The sequence below is a fragment of the Podarcis bocagei genome, assembly GCF_964188305.1.
Source record: "Podarcis bocagei genome assembly, chromosome: Z".
Lineage (NCBI taxonomy): Eukaryota > Metazoa > Chordata > Lepidosauria > Squamata > Lacertidae > Podarcis > Podarcis bocagei.
The window spans coordinates 53,273,528-53,296,992 of record NC_138140.1 but is presented as its reverse complement, the minus strand read 5'-3'; the positions used below and the strand labels follow the sequence as shown (position 1 = coordinate 53,296,992).

General features: G+C 45.3%; 1 protein-coding gene and 2 long non-coding RNA genes across 3 annotated transcripts in view; 2 read left to right on the top strand and 1 right to left on the bottom strand.

Annotated features, from left to right (window-relative positions):
* The window catches only part of SLC9A6 (solute carrier family 9 member A6), a 55,005-nt gene extending 38,074 nt beyond the window's left edge, over positions 1 to 16,931 (top strand). Inside the window, exons 12-16 of the mRNA XM_081180432.1 lie at positions 6,474 to 6,627; positions 8,148 to 8,178; positions 9,333 to 9,412; positions 11,571 to 11,676; positions 11,872 to 16,931. Coding sequence (XP_081036558.1) covers positions 6,474 to 6,627; positions 8,148 to 8,178; positions 9,333 to 9,412; positions 11,571 to 11,676; positions 11,872 to 12,144 — 644 coding nt within the window. The 3' untranslated portion in view covers positions 12,145 to 16,931. The remainder of the gene's footprint in view (positions 1 to 6,473; positions 6,628 to 8,147; positions 8,179 to 9,332; positions 9,413 to 11,570; positions 11,677 to 11,871) is intronic.
* Positions 16,932 to 18,514: 1,583 nt separating this feature from the next.
* Positions 18,515 to 22,917, bottom strand: LOC308579443. The gene is made up of 3 exons (XR_014004481.1): positions 22,684 to 22,917; positions 19,915 to 20,073; positions 18,515 to 18,660 (listed from the first exon to the last, which is right to left on the bottom strand). It is a non-coding gene; the product is annotated as an uncharacterized lncRNA (long non-coding RNA).
* Positions 22,918 to 23,061: 144 nt separating this feature from the next.
* LOC308579453 lies at positions 23,062 to 23,465 on the top strand. Its single transcript, XR_014004491.1, has 2 exons — positions 23,062 to 23,197; positions 23,291 to 23,465. It is a non-coding gene; the product is annotated as an uncharacterized lncRNA (long non-coding RNA).

Here is a 23,465-nt window from a genome sequence, read left to right as displayed (position 1 = left end):
GAATACTTGGCCAGTTTAGATGTATTCAAGTCTCCAGGGCCAGATGAACTGCATCCAAGAGTATTAAAAGAACTGGCAGATGTGATCTCAGAACCACTGACAGTCATCTTTGAGAATTCCTGAAGAACAGGCGAAGTCCCGGCAGACTGGAGGAGGGCAAATGTTGTCCCTATTTTCAAAAAGGGGAAAAGAGAGGACCCAAATAATTACCGCCCAGTCAGTCTGACATCAATACCAGGGAAGATTCTGGAGCAGATCATTAAGCAAACAGTCTGTGAGCACCTAGAAAGGAATGCTGTGATCACCAATAGTCAGCATGGATTTCTGAAAAATAAGTCATGTCAGACTAACCTGATCTCGTTTTTTGACAGAATTACAAGCCTGGTAGATGAAGGGAACGCAGTGGATGTAGCCTACCTTGATTTCAGCAAGGCATTTGACAAGGTGCCCCATGATATTCTTGTAAAGAAACTGGTAAAATGTGGTCTTGACTATGCTACCACTCAGTGGATTTGTAACTGGATGACTGACCGAACCCAAAGAGTGCTCATCAATGGTTCCTCTTCATCCTGGAGAAGAGTGACTAGTGGGGTGCCACAGGGTTCTGTCTTGGGCCCGGTCTTATTCAACATCTTTATCAACGACTTGGATGATGGACTCAAGGGCATCCTGATCAAATTTGCAGATGACACCAAACTGGGAGGACAGGATCACACTTCAAAACGACCTTGACAGATTAGAGAACTGGGCCAAAACAAACAAGATGAATTTTAACAGGGAGAAATGTAAAGTATTGCACTTGGGCAAAAAAAATGAGAGGCACAAATACAAGATGGGGGACACCTGGCTTGAGAGCAGTACATGTGAAAAGGATCTAGGAGTCTTGGTTGACCACAAACTTGACATGAGCCAACAGTGTGATGCGACAGCTAAAAAAGCCAATGTAATTCTGGGCTGCATCAATAGGAGTATAGCATCTAGATCAAGGGAAGTAATAGTGCCACTGTATTCTGCTCTGGTCAGACCTCACCTGGAGTACTGTGTCCAGTTCTGGGCACCACAGTTCAAGAAGGACACTGACAAACTGGAACGTGTCCAGAGGAGGGCAACCAAAATGGTCAAAGGCCTGGAAACGATGCCTTATGAGGAACAGCTAAGGGAGCTGGGCATGTTTAGCCTGGAGAAGAGGAGGTTAAGGGGTGATATGATATCCATGTTCAAATATATAAAAGGATGTCACATAGAGGAGGGAGAAAGGTTGTTTTCTGCTGCTCCAGAGAAGCGGACACGGAGCAATGGATCCAAACTACAAGAAAGAAGATTCCACCTAAACATTAGGAAGAACTTCCTGACAGTAAGAGCTGTTCGACAGTGGAATTTGCTGCCAAGGAGTGTGGTGGAGTCTCCTACTTTGGAGGTCTTTAAGCAGAGGCTTGACAACCATATGTCAGGAGTGCTCTGATAGTGTTTCCTGCTTGGCAGGGGGTTGGACTCGATGGCCCTTGTGGTCTCTTCCAACTCTATGATTCTATGATTCTAAGTGAGCTTTTAATTTCTGACTGAATGCAGACCAAGTGAGAGAGAGCCAGATCTCGACAGGGAGGGCGTTTCATAGCAAAGGTGGTCGTGCCACTGGGAAGGCCCTGCTGTGTATAGTAGCCCTACTGGGCTATGCTCAACGAGGGAACCTTCAGCAGGGCCTTTCTTGCAGGTGTCAAAACCTGGTTTGGGTAGTGCTGCAGAAGGCACTCCTTCAAACACTTGGGTCCTAAGCTGTTTGGACTTGGTTTGGTGGTACCTATACTTTGAACTGGGCCTGGTTGCTCTCCTGCAGTGATTTCAAATTCAGTGTAAAATGATCTCGTCTCACTGCAAGAGAGCAGCATTATGCGCTAGCTGCAAATACTGGATCATCTTCAAGGGAAGCCAAACACTACAACAGTCTAACTCAGAGGTTGTTCCTAGAATGGCCATAGCTGGAGAAACAGCTGTAGCTCTGCATAGGTTGCATCCTTGTCACATGGGCCTGCAGTAATAATATATAATAATAATAATTTATTATTTATACCCCACCCATCTGGCTGGGTTTCCCCAGCCACTCTGGGCGGCTCCCAATTGAATATTAAAAACACAATACAGCAAGAAACATGAAAAGCTTCCCTAAACAGGGCTGCCTTCAGATGTCTTTTGAAAGTAGGATAGTTGCTTATCAACATCTGGTGGGAGGGCGTTCCACAGGGCGGGCACCACCACCGAGAAGGCCCCCTGCCTGCTTCCCTGTAACCTCGCTTCTTGCAGCTTCTTGCAGGAGAGGGACCCTGGCGTCCAGGATGAAGATGCTCCTTCAGGTCTACTGGGCCAAGGCTGTTGAGGGCTTTCAAGGTCAGCACCGACACTTTGAATTGTACTCAGACATGCAATGGCATCTTGGAATCTAGGAAGTCCCCCCCCCCCCGACTCCAGGCATCTCCCTTCTAGAAGATTGCCAAAACAAGCTGTTTTACCTAATTTTTGGACCTGAGAAGCACCAGCCCACAGATAATGCACCTTTTTAAAATTAATAATTTTTATTAAATTTTCAAATTGTACATTTCAAATTAAACATCTTTTATTATACCATACATTCACTGACTTCCTCCCCTCCCCTTCCAGGATTCATTTATCTTATCCAACATTCCTACATATTCTAATATATCTATCTAGTTTAATTTTCCTATCTTACATCAGTTCAGAATATGTTATATTGTTGAGTTACTTTAATACTGCCAGCGTTTTCAACGGTGCACAATTGTTTTCATTATGCTCAACAAAAAGATACCACTCCTCTTTAAATACCTGTTCTTCTTGTTCTCTTATTCTACTTGTTAGACCTGCTAATTCTGCATATTCTGTCATCTTCAATTGCCAATTCTCTTTCTTTTGTGTCAATCAAAATTTTGTGTTTAATTCGTGGCTCCCCCACCCCGACAAATTTAGAAATACCCCTTTTCCATTCCTTGAGGCAACTTGGTTTGTCAATAATCGGTTGAAATAAAAGCAGCATTTTGGGGAGCGCATTCATTTTGATAGCTGAAATTCTCCCTAGTAGGGAAAGTTTAATCCTTCCCCAAATTTCTACTCTTTTTAAATCTCTTTCCATAGTTTAATGTAGTTATCTTGAAATAAGTTAAGATTCCTCACCGTCGACCAGACACCTAGATATTTTCAGGCCACTCTCCATTTCCACAGGCAAAGTATCTTATCTGGGTTCAGCTTCAGTTTTATTAGCCATCCTCCATCCCTGCTTTCAGGCACCCAAACAGTAATTAGAATCATAGAATCATAGAGTTGGAAGAGACCACAAGGGCCATCGAGTCCAACCCCCTGCCAAGCAGGAAACACCATCAGAGCAATCCTGACATATGGTTGTCAAGCCTCTGCTTAAAGACCTCCAAAGTAGGAGACTCCACCACACTCCTTGGCAGCAAATTCCACTGTCGAACAGCTCTTACTGTCAGGAAGTTCTTCCTAATGTTTAGGTGGAATCTTCTTTCTTGTACTTTGGATCCATTGCTCCGTGTCCGCTTCTCTAGAGCAGCAGAAAACAACCTTTCTCCCTCCTCTATGTGACATCCTTTTATATATTTGAACATGGCTATCATATCACCCCTTAACCTCCTCTTCTCCAGGCTAAACATGCCCAGCTCCCTTAGCCGTTCCTCATAAGGCATCGTTTCCAGGCCTTGGACCATTTTGGTTGCCCTCCTCTGGACACGTTCCAGTTTGTCAGTGTCCTTCCTGAACTGTGGTGCCCAGAACTGGACACAGTACTCCAGGTGAGGTCTGACCAGAGCAGAATACAGTGGCACTATTACTTCCCTTGATCTAGATGCTATACTCCTATTGATGCAGCCCAGAATTGCATTGGCTTTTTTAGCTGCTGCGTCACACTGTTGGCTCATGTCAAGTTTGTGGTCAACCAAGACTCCTAGGTCCTTTTCACATGTACTGCTCTCAAGCCAGGTGTCCCCCATCTTGTATTTGTGCCTCTCATTTCTTTTTTGCGCAAGTGCAATACTTTACATTTCTCCCTGTTAAAGTTCATCTTGTTTGTTTTGGCCCAGTTCTCTAATCTGTCAAGATCGTTTTGAAGTGTGATCCTGTCCTCTGGGGTGTTAGCCACCCCTCCCAGTTTGGTGTCATCTGCAAATTTGATCAGGATGCCCTTGAGTCCATCATCCAAGTCGTTGATAAAGATGTTGAATAAGACCGGGCCCAAGACAGAACCCTGTGGCACCCCACTAGTCACTCTTCTCCAGGATGAAGAGAAACCATTGATGAGCACCCTTTGGGTTCGGTCAGTCAGCCAGTTACTAATCCACTGAGTGGTAGCATAGTCAAGACCGCATTTTACCAGCTTCTTTACAAGAATATCATGAGGCACCTTGTCAAATGCCTTGCTGAAATCAAGGTAGGCTACATCCACTGCGTTCCCTTCATCTACCAGGCTTGTAATTCTGTCAAAAAAGGAGATCAGGTTAGTCTGACATGACTTATTTTTCAGAAATCCATGCTGACTATTGGTGACTTGAATACATCTAAACTAGCCAAGTATTCTTGTACTATCTCCTTAGTTATTCTGGGCTGTGTTTCCTCTGCTGAATCATTTGCTCCAAATTCTTCAGGTCGGGCATTGTTTTCTTTATCGGAGAAGACTGAGGCAAAGAAGGCATTGAGGAGTTCAGCCCTTTCTGTGTCCCCTGTTTGCATTTCACCATCTTCTCCTCTGAGTGACCCCACTGTACAGCTGTTCCTGATGCAGATGAAACGGAGAGAGAGGATTTTGCCCTGTCCCCTATATTTATCTTTGTATTTATCTGTATTTATCTTTGTACTTGTGTTTTTGAAAGTGCAAAAATATGACACTTGATCTTAGCCAAAAGGCCGAGAATCGATGAAAGTGCAAAAATACGAGCTCCTGCCATTAGATTGGTGTCACTGCACTTAACATGAAGGTGGCATCATTCCAGTGGCAGAGGCTTAAAAGATGATCTAAGCATCTCTTAAGGATTGGCCTTAAGGCAGGGTGGAATATGATGCATGAAGGAGAAGGTGTTAATTAAGAGTCCTAGCATGGACCAGGATCCAGGCCCTTGTGCAACTTGCTCTGGATGTCTTTCATGCCTCTGCAGAAGTACAGCGTAATCTCTTCACACACATGTTACTTGTGCAAATGCAACTACACACACTTCGCTCTTGCAGCAGCAGCCTTCCCAACTTAGGGGAGGATGGCAGGCAGGCAGAGCGAGAAGAAACCCCACCTGTCTGCTGCTTCTACCTGCCTCTCTCCCTGTCTGCCTCTGCTCCCTCCCGCATCTGAGGAAGTTGTGGTTTCTTCTTTCTCTGGCAGTGGTGGCACAGGGAGGTCCCCCATGCAGGCTTTCCCAGCAGCCTTTGGCTTTGAGCAATGTGGTGTATGGGCACTGCCTCTGGAAGAGAGCCCTCGCCAATAATAATAATAATAATAATAATTTATTTCTTCCCCAGGCACTCTGGGCGGCTTCCAACAAAATATTAAAATGCAATAGTCCATCAAACTTTAAAAGCTTCCCTAAACAGGGCTTCCTTCAGATGTCTTCTAAATGTCAGATAGTTGTTTATTTCCTTGACATCTGATGGGAGGGCGTTCCACAGGGCGGGCGGCACCACCAAGAAAGCCCTCAGCCTGGATCCCTGTAACCTCACTTCTCGCAGGGAGGGAACCGCCAGAAGGCCCTTGGGAAAGGAACCCCAGCATTTGGGATAGAGACGCCCCTACTGGGCCAAGGCTGTTTAGGGCTTTCAAGGTCAGTACCAACACTTTGAATTGTGCCTGGAAACATCCTGAGAGCCAATGTAGGTCTTTCAGGACCAGTGCTACGTGGTCTCAGCGGTCCCAGTCACCAGTCTGGCTGCCATATTCTGGATTAGTTGTAGATTCTGGGTCACCTTCAAAGGGAGCCCCACGTAGAGCGCATGGCAGTAGTCTAAGCGGGATATAACCAGAGCATGCACCAGTCTGACCAGACAGTCGGCGGGCAGGGAGGGTCTCCACCTGTGTACCAGCTGGAGCTGGGAGACAGCTGCCCTGTGATCATACTGTAGATTCTGGTCCACGAAAGCTTATGCCGTAATAACTGTGTTCATCTCAAAGTCACTACAAGATTCTTTTTTGCTGGAAGTTGCAGCTTGGAACAGTAGCACTCCCCTCCTGCAGCACCACGTGAAATGGAAGAGAGTTTCTGGGGGAGGTGGGAAGAGAGTTTCTGGGGGAGGTGAAAAGTAGAAAAGCTCGTGTGTGTGTGTGTGTGTGTGTGTGCACGTGCGCATGTGCACACGCATACACTCACGTTCTTGCATGTACATACTGCATTCAGACTCCGGGACAGAAATGGAATAGGCTCTTAGGAGCCCGGCCATAGGCCACACAAGGTTTGATGAGCCTTTCCTCCCAGGCCTCCGTGGAGCCATGGCTTTTGCGCTGGCCATTCGGGACACAGCCACCTATGCGCGGCAGATGATGTTCAGTACAACGCTTCTCATTGTCTTCTTTACCGTCTGGGTGTTTGGAGGTGGCACCACTCCTATGCTGTCATGGCTTCATATCAGGTGAGTGTCGGTTTGAGTCTTGTGCTGTTGCCTTAGCTAAGGAATCTTGCTATGATCTGTACAATGTATCGTGTATGGTGGGGATGTGATAAAATCAAAAAGTTCTGGAGTAATATTTATGAAGAATTAAAAAATATGTGTAAAATAACATTTGAGAAAAGGCCAAAGTTCCTTCTAGGTATAGTGACAAAAGACATCCCCAATGATAAGAAAAAAATATTCCTATACACGACGGCTGCCACTAGGGTTTTACTGGCAAAAAACCTGAAGGGAGATATAGTCCCATCAGTAGCAGATTGGCAAATTAAATTTTGTGAATTTATTGAATTGGGCAAAATGATGGCAGCAATCAGATTACAATTTAATCAAAAACTAAGGAAAGAATGGGAATGTGTAGAGGAGTATAAGGCAAAACATTGTTCCAAAAGAAACTTACTGATATGCTTAGACTGATGTTCGCAAAGTTAGGATAACAGTTGGAAAAGATTCTACGGGTTTTTATATAAAGCATATTGCTTTAACACAATATTAAAATAATATTAAATTAACTAAATAATGCTAAACATGGGGGGAGGGAAGTCACAGGGATATAAAGGGGGGAAACATACAATGAGGCATGGACCCTCAGGTTACGGCAGGAATCCATTCCAGAGGCCCCGCCACAACCTGAAAATGACGCACATCAAAGCGCCGCGTCTGCGCATGCACGATTTAGCACTTCTGCGCATGCACGAGTGGCGAACCCAGAAGTAACCCGTTCCAGTACTTCCGGGTTTGCTGCGGATGTTTGCTGAAGCGGATGCAAGCGGAGGCAGACGCAGAACGAGGTTTGACTGTATAGTATGTAAGAAACAGAATGTAAGAAATGTTAAAAGATGAAAACCAGGAAGCCAACGAAGGAAGAGAAACCCTTTGCTCCACATTTCCCCACTTCATAACAATGGAATCTGAGGGTCCATCTTTCTGAAGTGAGAAAGAGTGTTAACCAGGAACTGAATGATGGGGAAAGTGTGCTTGTGAAATGTCTCCTCTTGGTCGCTGGGGTCTCCTTGGTCACATGACTTAATGAGAAGGATAAAATCAGTGGCCAGATACAGTTGGATTAGCTTAAAAATCCAAGACTGCAGGGCTTGACGTACATAGCCTAGCAGGGAGTAAGTCCTGTTGAACTTAGTGGGGCTTCATTTACTAAGTTATTCTATGCCTCCCTCCTGCAAAACATTAGGGTGGTCCACAGCAACATGAAAACAGGTGCAGGAGCAGGCAGGTGTAATTTGTTATGGACATTTCATAATTTAATTTATTTTTTTAAAACAGTAGTTTGATTTTTGTGTGAGGGAAAAAAGGTGGTCTCTTTCTTTCTTTCTTTCTTTCTTTCTTTCTACCACGCACCCTTCCTGCCAAGGGCAAGTGTGTGGGCTTGTGTTTTTTTAGCTTTTAAGCCCCACATCTGGGCAGTGAGAGGCCTTGTAGATGAAGCCCACAGGAGAACTTGAGTAATTGTTTCCTCTTCTCTGCAGGGTTGGTGTGGATGCAGATCAGGAGAACATGGTAGGTGGCTGTGCTCTTTTTCTCTGCCTCTAACACAGGGGTGTCCGTGGTGGATATCCTCACATTTGTTGTGGTGGCATGTTGGTTAATTTCCTCACGTAAACAATTTTTTATTTCTGTATGCAAAACGGTTTACCGTTCTGTTTCTGCAGCAGCCTTGCAGAGTAGTGACTGCCTTCAAGGCACCTTGAAGCTGAGTAGATGCTTGAACTCTGTTGCAAGCATATCTTCTGAAATAACACACCAGGGGAATAATTATGGGCAGAGAAAACCAGTCCCAAGCAGATGGGAGGGTCTGTTGGTTCTCCCATGCAGTTTACAAGCACCGGCATGCAAACCCAAGACTAGAGACTAGCTGCGCAGAATTTGAGCCAGAAGCTTCTGGGAAGGATTGGGGCCATTTTGGGACCAAGGGCCAACATGAAGAAGAGGAAGAGCAAAGCCAACTCTCCGTGGTCTGTAGGCCCTGCCTTTCCTTGCCTGCCCACAGTCACATGAAAGAGTATGTGAAAGCAGCTTTTGAAACTCCCACTGTTCCAGGCGCATTTTGTGACAGGGAATTTCATTAGCGCGAGCAGTTTCTGAGCTTTGCACCTGAGATTTCAGATTAAAACTGCAGAATGGAAGGAAAGGAGGACCTTTTTCTGCCTCCCCACTTCCAGCTACTCTCTGAAGAATAGAGAATATTAGGAGGGTGGGCAGGGGAAGGACTGTACCATGTGAAAAATGAACATAAGATTTTAGGTGCAGTTCATTCATTTTCAGCTTTGTATTCTTGTTATAAAAAAGCATGCCTAGACACTCAGTTGCAGTGCCCATAACCTAGGTTTAAGGTGCCATTTAGCTCCTAGCTTTCATATCTCAGTTTCTAACACTGCATGAAAGCATCATTTCAGTGCCTCGACTTGCGGGAACCCAGGACATGTCAATCTGCCAGAAATTAGGACAGAATTCAGCATGGCCTTCCAGTGAAAGAAGGGATGGCAGGAAAAGGGAAGCTTCTGTTTGTGGTTCACGTCACTGAAAAGGCTTGCACCAATGCTTTGCCAGGCTATCACAGGCAGAAGAGTTTCTTTTCCTTGTCAAATGCCTTGTTTGGAGTGTGATTCTTGTCAACCAAAGTACTGTAACTGTGCCTCATTGATTTGTTTCAGGGAGTGCCGGAAAATGAAAGGAGAAGTACCAAAGCAGAGAGCGCTTGGTTATTCCGGCTGTGGTACAACTTCGACCATAAGTATCCTTAAGAGAAACAAAAACCGGCTCTCCTTGTTTCTCCTCCTCCTCTTACATCTTGGTCTTTGTACTAGAAGGCCAATATCTGCCTCTGTCCATGATGGGGGAAGAGAGCTTCTCCTCTCTGAGAAGTCTCTTCTGCTCAGCTGTGGATCCTTGTCTTTCATACAGCCTGGCAGTCAAGAGCCAGAGTGATAAATCTGTCATATTTTCAGTTACTTAAAGAGTCAGCCAGCTATTTTAGCCTCTGGAGGTGTGGATGTTTTCCAAAGGTATAGTTTGTCACACAGGCTGCCCCCTAGAACTGTGGTTCCCAATTTGCTAGGTACTGCAGACCCGCGGTTCTTCAAAAGCTAAGCCATGGACCCCCTGCTTTTGAAAATGCTGGTCTCTCTGTAGCAGTTTTTGTTACGTGAATGGAGCCACCATACCTTCCAGCTTGTCCTAGTGCCAAACCATCCATGCCCGACTAGTCACATGACCTGCTCGAGAGCATGGTGCCCCAAAAACATGCACTTTTGGGCCCTGAAATCTCAAGCTCACAGGAGAGCGCAGCCCCCCAACAAAGGATGTCCTTGATAGTTGACAGATATGTGCCATGGACCCCAGTGGCTCTAGTATAAAACTGATACCACTCAGCAGCGAATGTTTCTAGGTTGTGGAACAAAAACAACCTATTACTGAAGTGCCCCCAACAGGAGCAGAGAGCCCCCCCCCCCCCCGCTTTCTTGGGACGTTGGAAAACCAGTTTTCAGAAAGTGAAACTGGATGAAACTTTTTACCACCACTTAGTGAACAATTAGGTAGGACTACTAAAGGCCTGATAAAATTACTTTGCTCTGATCCTGGGTAGCCAGTTAGCCAGTCGTTGCCCATCAGAACCACTTGCTTGTTTGTTGCTTTTTGAAGAAGTTGGCCTGGAAAGTAAGACCTTAGTGCCATCTGTGGGCATGAGCTAAACACAAAATAAGGGCAACTCTGGAACACATTCCTACTTGAAACTCACCTGGCTCCCTCTCTGTGTCTTCCCTGTTGGAAAAACACAAGGCATTTTTACACAGGGCTTTTTATGTACAATACCACATTCATTAGCATTATATTTTACTACTTTTTAAAAACAATCATTTTAAAATGATTTTACTGTATATTTTCATGATTATGTTGTATGCATCTCTTGTGTGAATGCATGGAGTGGGATTTAATAGGTTTTCATTAATATCCTTGGCTTCAGCAAAGGTCCTGCCTGGAGACAGTTAGGGGATGGATGGCGGCTTACAGATTGAGGTTGAATCCTGACAAGACTAAGTCCTGTTGTGGGTGGGCGGGCACGCGGGTGTGGTAGACTTCCTGCACCTGAATCAGGCAGCTGTGCCCCTGAAGAACCAGCTGTGCAGCCTGGAGGTCATTTTGGACCCATGGAGGCCCATTCTGTGTCCAGGGCAGCTCCACCTGGTACGCAGGATGAGACCCTCCCTGCCCGCAGACTGTCTCGCCAGAGTGGTGCATGCTCTGGTTAACCCTCGCTTGGACTACTGCAATGCACTCTATGTGGGGCTACCTTTGAAGGTGACCCGGAAACTACAACTAATCCAGAATGCGGCAGCCAGGCTGGTGACTGGGAGCGGCCGCCAAGACCACATAACACCGGTCCTGAGAGATCTTCATTGGCTCCCAGTACGTTTCCGAGCACAATTCAAAGTGTTGGTGTTGACCTTTAAAGCCCTAAACGGCCTCGGCCCAGTATACCTGAAGGAGCGTCTCCACCCCCATCCTTCAGCTCGGACACTGAGTTCCAGCTCCGAGGGCCTTCTGGCGGTTCCCTCGCTGTTAGAAGCCAAGTTTTACAGGGAACCAGGCAGAGGGCCTTCTCGGTGGTGGTGCCTGCCCTGTTGAACGCCCTTCCACCAGATGTCCAAGAAATAAACAACTATCAGAAATTTAGAAGACATCTGAAGGAAGCCCTGTTTAGGGAAGCTTTTAATAACTGATGTTTTAATCTGTTTTTAATCTTTTGTTGGAAGCCACCCAGAGTGGCTGGGGAAACCCAGCCAGATGGGCAGGATATAAATAATAAATTGTTTTTGTTGTTGTTGCTATATAAAAAACCCATGAAGTGCTCTCATTGAAGTGTTTTGTGCCTTAATAATGCCCCCCTTCAGTTACCTGAAGCCCCTCCTGACGCACAGTGGTCCTCCTCTAACGACGACGCTCCCAAGCTGCTGCGGCCCCATTGCCAGGTGCCTGACCAGCCCTCAGGCTTATGAGGTACGTGCAGAACCTCCCAGAATGACCATGGAATGCTTTCTGTGTATGTTGTGTTTCTGCAGCTGCTACCTTGTAGAAAATTGCAGTCATAAAATAAAAACTTTCCGATTTTATTATGCCAGTATTGGGCAGCAGGAATAGATATTAATTCAGCATATTAGCTGCTTGGTAAAATAGCTCTTTTCTTTTACTCAGAATCAAGAGCAGCTGAAAGACGATGATTCAGACCTTATTTTGAATGACGGAGACATCAGTTTGACCTACGGGGATTCCACCGTGAACACAGATTCTTTGACATCTGGCGCATCTCGAAGGGCGGCGGGAAACGGTTCTGAGGACACCCTGGACCAGGAGCTTGGGTTTGGGGACCACGAACTTGTCATAAGGGGCACACGCCTTGTTCTCCCCATGGATGATTCAGAGCCACCCTCAAATGTAGTAGACAATGCCAGACATGGACCGGCATGAGATCTGCTGGTAACAAGGTGATCAGTAAAAACCCCCCACATACGATCATGAAGAAAAATGTACTACCTACACCAAAAACCTACTGCATGTCTCAGAATGTCTAAGCTGTATAAATATTACATATTTATATGGTGTTAGGAGAATATAACTACCCATATGAGACAACCTGTGAAGAGCGACTCTTAATTTTCATAAGTTAAACTCATGGACTATACTGTGTAGCAGTGGAACTGTTTTAGAACAAATATCCGTTATGAAGGGGGAAGGGGGGGGACTGCTGCCAAGATCTTCCCTCCCAACTTGTGTCAAATAGTCTGCTTTTCTTTTGCAATTTCCCATCACTTACCTGAGAGTAGGAAGGAGGTAGTGGTGGTGGTGGCATCTTGGGTTGCGTTTTGCCACGTCCATCTCAGGTGGTGAGCAGGTGGTTTTGGCTGCCTTCCTTTGGTGGATGGCAGCTCTGGAGACTTGAAATTTCCTCTCTGTAGCACTGCTATAGGATTTGTTAGAACAGACCTTGTTATTATGATGGCCTGCATGCTAAACCTGCCACCAGCCGATAAGAAGCTGTGATGGTAATAGAGTGCTTCGATAAAACAGTCAAGGAGCAAATGGTCAGTGGCTTGTTGACAGGAGCCGCTTGCATCTGTCTTTCAGTTGCAGCAGGAGCTTCTCATAATAATGCTCCAGGTGATTCATAAAAGCAAGTTCTTTAAGATTTGTGCTTGGATTGAAGGTGGGTGTTTGTTTTCTTTTTGTGTTTAAATTTCTCTCATGCCTTATTCCATAGGGCTAGGGGCAGGTTCTGAGTTATGAAGCAGTCAAAGTGGGCAAAGTTTGGTTTTTCACATAGAGAATTAAGTAGTGTTTCTAGATCAATTAACAGCCATACGAAGCCATTGCTGGCTTCCTTTCTAAACTTGCAACTGAGTGGCTGTGCCTTTCAGCTATGACAAAATTTTCTTCTTGCTGTATAGCTGCCAAGAAGACCAGTTCCACACCATATCACGGAGTTCAGCTGTGTGAACAGGACATGCAGAGGTTTAAGACTCTTAGGTGTGGGTTTTCAAAAGTGGCAGTTTAGGTAGTACCGAAAGGGAGTTGTGTGTCCATCCATCCTGTATAGTTGCACTTTGGTTTGGTCACTTCTTCGCATGCTTATGTGACTATAAAAAAACTACAACCTTTGGGTTTTGTTCTTGTGTCTCTTTCATGTTAAATGAGAAATATATTTGTGAGCTGCCATAGATTATTTACATGTTTTTGTTTTGTTTTGTTTTGCCTAAGGAAGAGCACTGAACAACTCGCTGATATTGCACTTGGTGTATTCAGCCTCATCCTGCCATGATATTTTTTTATTAAGCCTTTTGACTTCTTTTTTTTACTTGGTGCAGTGGGTGTTTTTGGGAAGCCAGGATTTCTGAATGCCATGTTTTCTTCAGAGAAAACAGTTGCCATATAAAACCTTTCAATGTACAGCTCTTATTTCTGCCCCTTTTCTCAGAGCGCTATAGGGCTGTACAAACTTAACACTTTGCTCTGCTAACACAAAAGTGTGACGACCCTGAAAAAGGAAGAGAATCCGGTTTTGATTTGTTTGAATATCATTCCATTTAACAACAGTACAAAGAAAAAAGAGAGAGAGAGAAGCTGGAGAGAAGCAAAGTCACCCCCTAAAGGCGGTAGATTCCCTAACTCGGTTGCAGCAGGGTTTTGGGAAAGGTGTGGGGAGTCAGGCCCCTATGTGGTGGATGTGCCCCATAGCACAAGGTTTATGGAAGACAGGCAGCTGCAGCAGGAGAGGGAGAAGCAGCCTGGGCTATCTCCTCCAGGAGGGAGAGTGTGGCACATGTTCACACCTGCAAGAGAGCTTGGCTTCTTAGGGGTGCCAGCCGGACTTCTTGTATTTATAAGAATTAGGGGCCTTTGACTTTCATCAGTGGGTGATGGTTCCCATCTTTTCCAGCACTAAGCAGGAAACACTTAAGTGCAAAAGTAGCAGGAGGTGGAGTTCTTACAATACAGCCAAGAAACCAAGATAACTTCTCTCTCTTTCTTTTCAAACTGTTTTTTTATGTTCTCAGGTCTGAATGTCATGCCTTAAGTATGCTTCCATGCAGTTCCTTGTTATTTATGTCCTTTCTTTTTATGATTGAACATTCTGGCTGCAGCCAGCCATAGAGGTTGTTCATGCAGGCCCTACTGAAACGAAGGGAATTTTTTCAAGAACAACCCCGATTCATGTTTTTCTTCTTCTCCTCCACCTTGCACAAGAGAAGTAGGACCTCCACTGCACCTAAAAAAATAATAAATGCCGGTTTCCATTGTTATAATAGGAATTCGTTGTTGAGTACTGATTCATCCCCCCCCACCCCACCCCCGCTATGCAGGAATTCCATGAAGTGTGTGTGTGTATTTTTATATGATGTCTGTATCTTAAAAGTTTGATGTTAAAACAGTAATACGGAAAATGTTCATGAGTTGAGATTTTTACATCACCTGCACATTAATGATTTCCTTTGTTTAAGGCTTTTCCAAACAGGAGTCAATGACCTCTATATCCCCCTCTTATTAAATATTTTGTAAACTGATATAGCCAGTAATCATATTGACAAAAATATCCCCGTCTGATACTGTGGAATGTTGTGAAACAAACTTCCTTGACAAATCTTCTTCTAGTCCACAGGGTGTTGCTGCACTCCTCACCTGGACAGGGAGAGTGCCTGTGCCCCTTGGTGCCCCCTTGGACCTTGTTCTGATGAACTTTTTTTGTAGGTAATACCAGAGGGAAATAATTCTTAGGCTCACATTGGCCGCCTCCCTTTTCTGTCTTCCCATTGCAGAAAGTAGCCCATGTCACAGCGTTGCAATGCTGTGTCTGTGCCCGTCCCCTCTCAATACAGGAGAGCCGGAGAGGGGCTACCAGTAGCAAATTCAGTGAGATCTTGATGCAGCTGAATCCAGTAAAGTGAAACACTAAAATGTTAAAAAGAAATAAATGCACACACTTCAGTGCCACAATAAATAAACCGTATTCAATAAGTAAACTCAGCCAGATAGGCAGGGTGTAAACAATACAATTGTTGTTGTTGTTGTTGATTGATATAGATGTTTAAATACAATAATAAATAAAATGATAGATCCAGATATGAGAAGCAACAAATGATGCATAAGATCAAATGCAGATCATCCAGACAGACTAGATTTACTGTGACAAATCATATGGAGAAATGTTTTGGATCACTGAGGAAGTCCCACATGGTTGGAACACATTTTGGTCTTGGCACAATTGTTTGTCACAAGAGTAGGTTGATCAGGCATCGATTGGATATATCAGTATATTTGTTAATCCCTTTATTTTATTTGAATACATTTTATCTCTCGTGGTATTAAAGCTTGCATACTTCTTTCTAACATTTCTGGAGTAGCAAGTTTTATTCTTTTGATCTTACCCAGTTCACTGTTCTGTGTCTTGCTTTGGAGGTTAGGGCCCACGCACCCTCTTTCCAATATAGCGTCCCGTCATTCTTTTCTGTCTCGCTGGGAAGAGAAGGATGAAGTGCATTCAGTAGCCAAAGTCTTCCTCCCTTTTGCAGAAAAGGGTAGAAAAACGTTCCCTCATTGTTGTCAATAGCAGTCATGGAAAGTTCCCATAACCCTGTAAGGTGGGAGCAAAGTTGCAAGTTGTCATTTGTTGAAGTGGGCACTTGGGAAGAATATAGGTTCCCTGGCACAAGCGATGTATTCATGCTCAAAGGCATGAACAGCAGGCACAGATATTATCCCTGCCATGCTCCAGAGGAGACATATTGGGCTCTTTCAGTCTCACTTTCCAAAATGGTGGCAATTGAATGTACATAATTTATGGGTGAGGGGATCCGCTGCCAGCATTGCTTCTGTATCTTAGTTATGAATTAAGGATTTGTAGTCATCCACATTAATTTTGTGGGTTGCTGTGCTGGCCAGGATCCCCTGCCCTCGATTTCCCTTTGCCCAGACTGAGCATCTCTGCTAAAATGAAATACCATTTAAAAAAAACAAACTGTCTCTTTATCTAGTAGTAAGCTCCCCATCTTTGTTTCATACATTTAGCTGCTTGGCATGTTTATGTCAACAGGCTGCTGTAAGTTCCAGATTTCTGATGCTTATTAGATGAATATTCTGTTTTCGTCAGGGTGCTTGTTTGGTCCCAGATTTTATTGCATGTGAATAATAAAGAGAACCTTTTAACAGAACTGATTAAAGACATATACTGAAATTGCCCAAGGTTCACCCATGATTTGCCAGAAATAACTCCTAATATTTTGTATTGACTAATTTATTTGATGTTAATGTAGAACATTATTTGTGCTTAATATCTCCAGGGGGTCTTTGCACTCTTCCCCCATCCTTAATGACCTCGAATACAGCTGTGGGAACTTATTACCTCCCAGGTCCAGGTATGGACCCTGATAGGCCGTGTCTGGTGACACAGGAGCATAATCCTTGATAAAAGGATTAAGAAACCCCTTCCTTTGGAGCTGTCTTTTCTCTGAACAGAATGGACACATTTTTCTGCATCAGATGACACTGTATGTCAAGTTCTGGTTTATTCTACTTACTATTGGAATTGTCTGTTGGAATTTCATGGTACTATTAACTGCTATAGTTGTGGTGTTCTTGTAATTATATTCTGAAGCATAATTGCACCTTTTTTGGTTTATGATAACTAAATATTTGATTGTTCCCTGCACTGTGAAAGGAAAAAAGAATCATGGGCCTATAAAAAATAAGTTTGTTTCTTTGGATTTTGTGTCTCTTTGTGTTCCTTGTAACAACTTATAATTCCATGCTTATTTTGCATATTTGGTGATTTTAAATCTTTGCTAGGGTTTTATCATGAATGAGTACTTATCCCAAACCTGGATCTTGCTATCTATGGAATTCTTCCTTTTATTATACGTAGCATTTTATCTTTTAACCAAAATACAAAAAACAACAAGTATTCACCCTGACTGATCCAAGCACCTTGTCCACATCCTTGAGCCTTACGATCCGTAACTCATCCAACACAGCAGGGCTAGACACCTTGAGATTCATCTGCTGTAACAGCAGTCAAGGTCCCAGTGGGTGCAAGCAATTTTGTCCTCAAAGAGCTTTGCAGACAAGTCACAGTGCGGTACTGTGGGCCCCACCACCTCCTTTGGGCCAGGCTAAAAGGTTCTGCACCATCTGGAAAAGCTCTTCTGGGCGGCCCAATTGGGATGCAGCAAAGGAGGCCGCCTTGAGATGAGCCTGCATCAGTCCTCAACTGCATTCAACTGGAGTTCTCCACTTGCATGGAAGCCTTGGTAGGGAGGGCCAGCTCCCCCCCCCCCATCAATAAAAATAGCTAACTGAGGCTCTGCCCCCCAGTGGCAGAGGAAGGGGGCGCCCCCCGCCCTGGGTGTCATCACTGGAATGTGTGTAACAAAATGAGTTTTTGTTTTTTAAAAGGGCTCACGAAACTTTTTAGGAGTGAGATGGTGGGTTAGGCGCCTGCAGGTTCTGGGACTTGCGTCTGCCTCTCCCTCAGCCGCCCTACAGCTGGGGGGGGGGTGCGGCGGAGAGGCTCCAAGCTTTGGAGAGGCTTGCCCCGCCCTCATGGGCAGATCACCCCACCCCCAACTGCAGGACACTCCCCCGCACCAGGCACCCAAGCGGATCGCTATGCCACTGCTGGCCCCTCCCAAAAAAATCCTGGCTATGCTCATAATTGAAGCTGTCTCCCAGCTCATTATCTTGCCCTCAGCTCTGCAGTATACCAGGGAGCCAGGCAGGCTCTCCAAGCAGGAGCAATCATGTCAATGGCTTGAGCCATTCAGATGTTCTAGATCAGGCTTCCTCAACCTCAGCCCCCCACATGTTTTTGGCCTACAGCTCCCATGATCCCTAGCGAGCGGGACCAGTGGTTAAGGCTGATGGGAATTGTAGTCTCAACGTGCTGCAGCCCCCGGAGCGGAGAACAGGTAGGGGCGTGGCTGGCGCACGTCCCAGGGGCGCAGCTGTGATGGCACCCTTTCCCCAAATGGTACCCGGTGCAGCGCATTCCCCCGCCTCCATAGAATCATAGAGTTGGAAGAGACCACAAGGGCCATTGAGTCCAACCCCCTGTCAAGCAGGAAACACCATCAGAGCACTCCTGACATATGACTCCTGCCCCCCCCACCTCGTATGCCAGTACCAGAGGTTGGCCAGGGCTTCAGCCTCAGAAATCTCCCAGAACCGCCTGGAAACCCATTGGATCCATCAGCCTCTGAGGGTGAACTGTCCTAACAGGTCCGCTACCTCTGTAGAGTGGGAAAGGTGCTAAAAGCCTAAATCTCTGGAGCTACTGCAGCAGCACAGAAAGGAAGAGGCACAGCTTGCCTATGTCAGGATTTTTCTCTTGGAAGTCAAATGCAAGCATGATGCATGCATTTTCCAGCCAGGCCTTTCTCTCTCTCAGTGGAGTAGGCACAGATCTGCTTCTTCCGAATTCTCGAGAGGAGGTGCAGCCTGCAATGGAAGCAAAAAGACTGCTGTTGCTCAGACAAGAAGCAAGCAGTATGGCCTTCGCCAAATGGCAGTAACTTAACTCAGGAAGTGGGATGAAGACAGACCCCAAAGTCTCTGCTATTTGGCATCGCTGTTGAGGGAGAAGAAAGGGGAACCAAGGAGTTCTTAAAAGAGGGTACCAACCCTCCAGGACTTGTGTGGAGACAGTCCCATGCATAAGGAGGGACAGAAATAAGGAGAGGGGTTGCAGGAGACCACCTGGCAGCTGGGTGGGATGTCACAGGTAAAGGTGCACTGGGAAATAAGAGCAGAAGCGAGAGGCAAAGCACCAGATGCACCAGATGCAGTCTGTGCCAGACTGAGAAGGCACCTGGGTACAGTGGTACCTCGGGTTACAAACACTTTGGGTACAGACTCCACTAACCTGGAAGTAATACCTCGGGTTAAGTCAGAACCTTGCCTCAGGATGAGAACAGAAATCATGCATTGGCAGCAGCGGGAGGCCCCATTAGCTAAAGTGGTGCCTCAGGTTAAGAACGGTTTCAGGTTAAGAACGGACCTCCAGAACGAATTACCATATTTTTCGCCCCATAGGGCGCACCAGCCCATAAGACGCACCTAGTTTTTTTGGGGGGGGGGTAAAGAAAAAAATTATCCCCCCCCAAGGCACTAGGCTGGGGCGGGGGAAGCCCGAGCTTCCCCCAGCCCCAAGGACAGGCTGCTCTCCGCAAGCCGGGGGAGCCCTCCCGCGGCTTGCGCAGAGCTACCCGAAGCCCCGGCGTGACTGCTCAGCGCGCCGGGGCTTGAGCACGCCAGGGCTTCGGGATAAGAGGCAGCGCTTGCACAAGCCGGGGGAGCCTCAGCGCGACGGGGGAGCCTCAGCACGCCGGGGCTTCGGGGTGCAGGCAGCGCTGCGCAAGCCATGGGAGCCCGGGGGAACTCCCGCGGGCTCCCATGGCTTGCGGATGGCTTCCTGAAGCCTGGAGAGCGAGAGGGGTCGGTGCGCACCGACCCCTCTCTCCAGGCTTCAGCGAAAGCCTGCATTCGCTCCATAGGACGCACACGCATTTCCCCTTCATTTTTGGAGGGGAAAAAGTGCGTCCTATAGGGCGGAAAATACGGTAAGTACTTAACCCGAGGTACCACTGTATAGTCACATGGTGGGAGGAATAAGAAGCTTCGGCTTTGGAAGACCGTGGCATGATAATAGCTCATTGGTAGGAAGCGTACATGTCTTACAGGCAGAAGACTTACCTCTGGGCATCTTCAGTGAAAAGGGTCTTGAGTAGCAAGGTGTCTGCCTCGGGCCTTGGGAAACCGCTGATACTGAACTACATGGACCAGTTTATTTGCCTTGGAGAAGGCAGCTGTGTATGTTTGTATGATTATAGCAGCATTTATAGGATCACAGATCTGAAAGAGAGCAGCCGGCAGGCCAAATATTTCAAGGGGCAACAGAGATTGGGTGGAAGCTGTAAAAGTGGAATAGGACTTCAGGGGGAGGAGCTGTATCAACTGAACATCTTTTGTTGGCAGGTTTGGCAACAGAGATAATTACAGTGATAGATGATAGCCAGGCATGAATCTTGGCTATCAAATTCACTCTAGAGCAATGGTATAGCGTGAGGGGCAAGGGATGCTGTGGCCCTCAGTGCAGAATTCTGAGGGGGTGCCAAGGCTGTGTGTCTGCTGTGTTCTTCTCACAGTCAGTGAAGGGACAGCAACTCCTAGGTGGAATTCCCAGTGGCTGGAGGCCAGACTTTTCCTGGTCCATGCCAGTCCTTCCCTGGGGCCTCCTTTCCGTTGTGTGTCCTTGGGTGATGTGCGTGCCCCACAACAGGACCTTCCTTCACCTGTCCTTGCACAGTGCAGCCAAGGAGTGGCAGCTGGGAAAGGGCTGCGCTTGGTGCCTGGCTTGCTCCCTGCCGCCCTCCTACTAGGCCTGCTGCAGCTGCAGCTCAGGTGCTTCTGGGACGCTGCCAAGCCCACCAAGGAGCACCAGGAGCACACCAAGCTGAGAGGGCAAACATGGTAACCAACAGGCAACCTCCATGAGGAGCAGCTGCAGAAGGGGTGCAGCACAGCGCCCCCTTGCCTCCCATGCAATCCCTGCAAGGAGATTAGGGGGAACAATCTTTGCCTTGCTCGGGGTGCTGCCAATGCACACTAATGCTCTAGAGATAAGAGTGAAAGGCAATTAACCTCTAATAATCTGAAAAAGACATTTTCTACATCAGGAGACAGAGAAGCTGTCAGCTCCGGGGAAACCAGAGGGGGTGATCGACTTATGAGCGGAGGAATCAACATCTTTCCAAAAGATAGGTTAAAACTCTGATGGGCATAATGTGTGCAAAAGCCTCCCTTTCTTTAATTATCTCTGAGATGGTTATAATTTATGACTGAGAAAGGTTTCTCTGTCAGCCAGTGGATATTTACATCTGGTGTGTGAGCTACTTTCTGGCTTTAAGAAGAGTCAATCATTAAAGGCTGAAGGCAGAACAGAAAGCACGCTCTAATTGTTTTAGACAATAAATTTTTAAATAATTACAGGAAGTTAGGAGTGCTAAGAATTTTTATTTTCTTAATTTTTAATTTTCTTTTTTCTTGATTAAAATTCTTTTTTCTTGAAATCAAAAATAATTTTGCCACTTCATATTTATTCCATGGGAAAGGAAGGTGTTTTCATTAGAGAAAACACTGTGAAGATCTTAAGGTGGAGATGGGAGATGTAAAAAGACTGAAATATTAGTAAGACCAAAAACATTCAGTATGGCAAATATATCACTGGACATTCCACCGACTGTTGGCATCCTTCAGCAAATGTTTGATGAGCAGAAAAGGTCATTAAAGCTAGGATTGATGAAATGGTTAATGAAAGAGGATCAGAGGATGAAATGGAAAGCGGAATCAAAGAGGACAAAGAGACTTCGGAGAAGAATATAGATAAAGGATTGCCAGAACAGGAAGGTGAAACGGAAAAGTCTTTCATACAGATTTTTAGAAGAATGAAGGAGTTAAATAGTGAAGCTGAGATGTTGGAGGAGTGCAATGAAGCCGTGGAGGGAGAGCGGAAGAGACATGACGAGCTAGCAGAGATAACTGAGTAAGGACTCTCTGTACAGCTTGGAGTGATTTTCCAGGAAAAAGCTATCAAACCTCTGGAGCTTTTCTTGGAACTATAATAGAAGCATAAAATGAAGGATTTTTTTTTTCAAAATCAAGGTGAAGAAACCATGGCAAATACAGCAGGAAATGGGAATGGAAAATATATAACTGGTTGTGAATTGATGAATACATAATCAGAAAAGAAATATGGATTATTATTTTAATATATGATCACAGCAGAGAGATTTGCGAGGAAAAGATGGAAAGCCTTATTATGGTTTAATATGGAGGAATTATTTGTTGACATTATTGGTGATGAAGCTGATATGTTTGAATGGAGAAAAACAATTGCTGACATTTATTAATAACAAAAATTAGATAACCCCTTTGGACTTTTTATGTGAAAAGGAAAAGGAATTTGGGTTGGAAGACTGGGAAAATAGATCAGTTGGATGTCAAGCCAGAGTGAATATTTTGAATGATTTCTTTCATGTAAGTGACAAACAGAAAATCAGAACTTTTATTTTTCTTCTTGTCTTCTATTTTTGTTTTCCTTTGGTGTTTTCTCTTTTTTTCTCTGTTCTTGCTTTTATTTAAATTAGTTTCTTTTAACTTATTGTATTATGTATTATGAAAAAGCTTTAATAAAATCTTATTTTTTTAAAGAAAAAAAAGTGGCATAGGGCTCCCTTAAACTGTTTTTTCCTGTAAATCTTACCAATGAAGTATTGGCAGAGGAGGCAATTGTCTCACCATATTGGGGAATTTTAAATTGTATATTGGGTGTATAAAATGACATAGTGGCAAGATTAGTAAGCCCTCGTAAGATTGTGTTCTATGACATAGTGGCAAGATTAGTAAGCCCTCGTAAGATTGTGTTCTATGTATTTTGTAATTTTGCATTTACTGTTAAGATACCTTGACTTTCTAAGCCAGTATGATGTGGTGGTTAGCATATTGGATTATGAGTTACAGCACAATGTATACATATGTTCACTTGAGAATAAGCCCTAATGTGTTCCATGGGCCTTACTCCCAGGCAGGTGTGTGTAGGATCCAATACAGTCAGGTCGTGGAAGGGTCAGGTCATGCCCTGCCTTGTCCCTGGGTTTTCAGACTGTGGCCTGGCTTTCAGAACATTCCAGAAGAGCAGTGACTAGGTATGTGGAGAATGTTCCGCTGGAAATTGATGTCACAGTGACATGCATCTCATAGCAAGGAAGAAATTTCGAGAGAGAACTCTATTAACTGATATACCAGTCACACGGCTGTGATAATTGCTCTCATATAAGAGCACAAGAAGAATCCTGCTGGATCAAACCTGACTCTCATTTCTCCAGCATCTGTTTTCACAGTGGTCCACAGAGGGGGAGGCTCACAAGGAGGACTTGAGCGCACCATCACTCTCCCCACCAGTAAGGAGAATCCATAGGTAAAGAGCCTCTGACGGAGGAGGGAGAATAAAGCCATCATGGGTAGCAACCAGTAGTCTCATCCACCATGAATTTATCTAATTATCTTTCAGGGACATTGAAGCTGATGGACGTCTTTGCCTGTTGTGGGAGCAAATGCCATACTTAACTATGTGCTGTGTGTAGAAGGAATGTCTTTTGTCCATCCAGAATCTCCCAACATTCACTTCATCAGATGTCCCTGAGTTCTAGCATTGTGAGAGAATAACAGCTTCACTCTGCCCACTT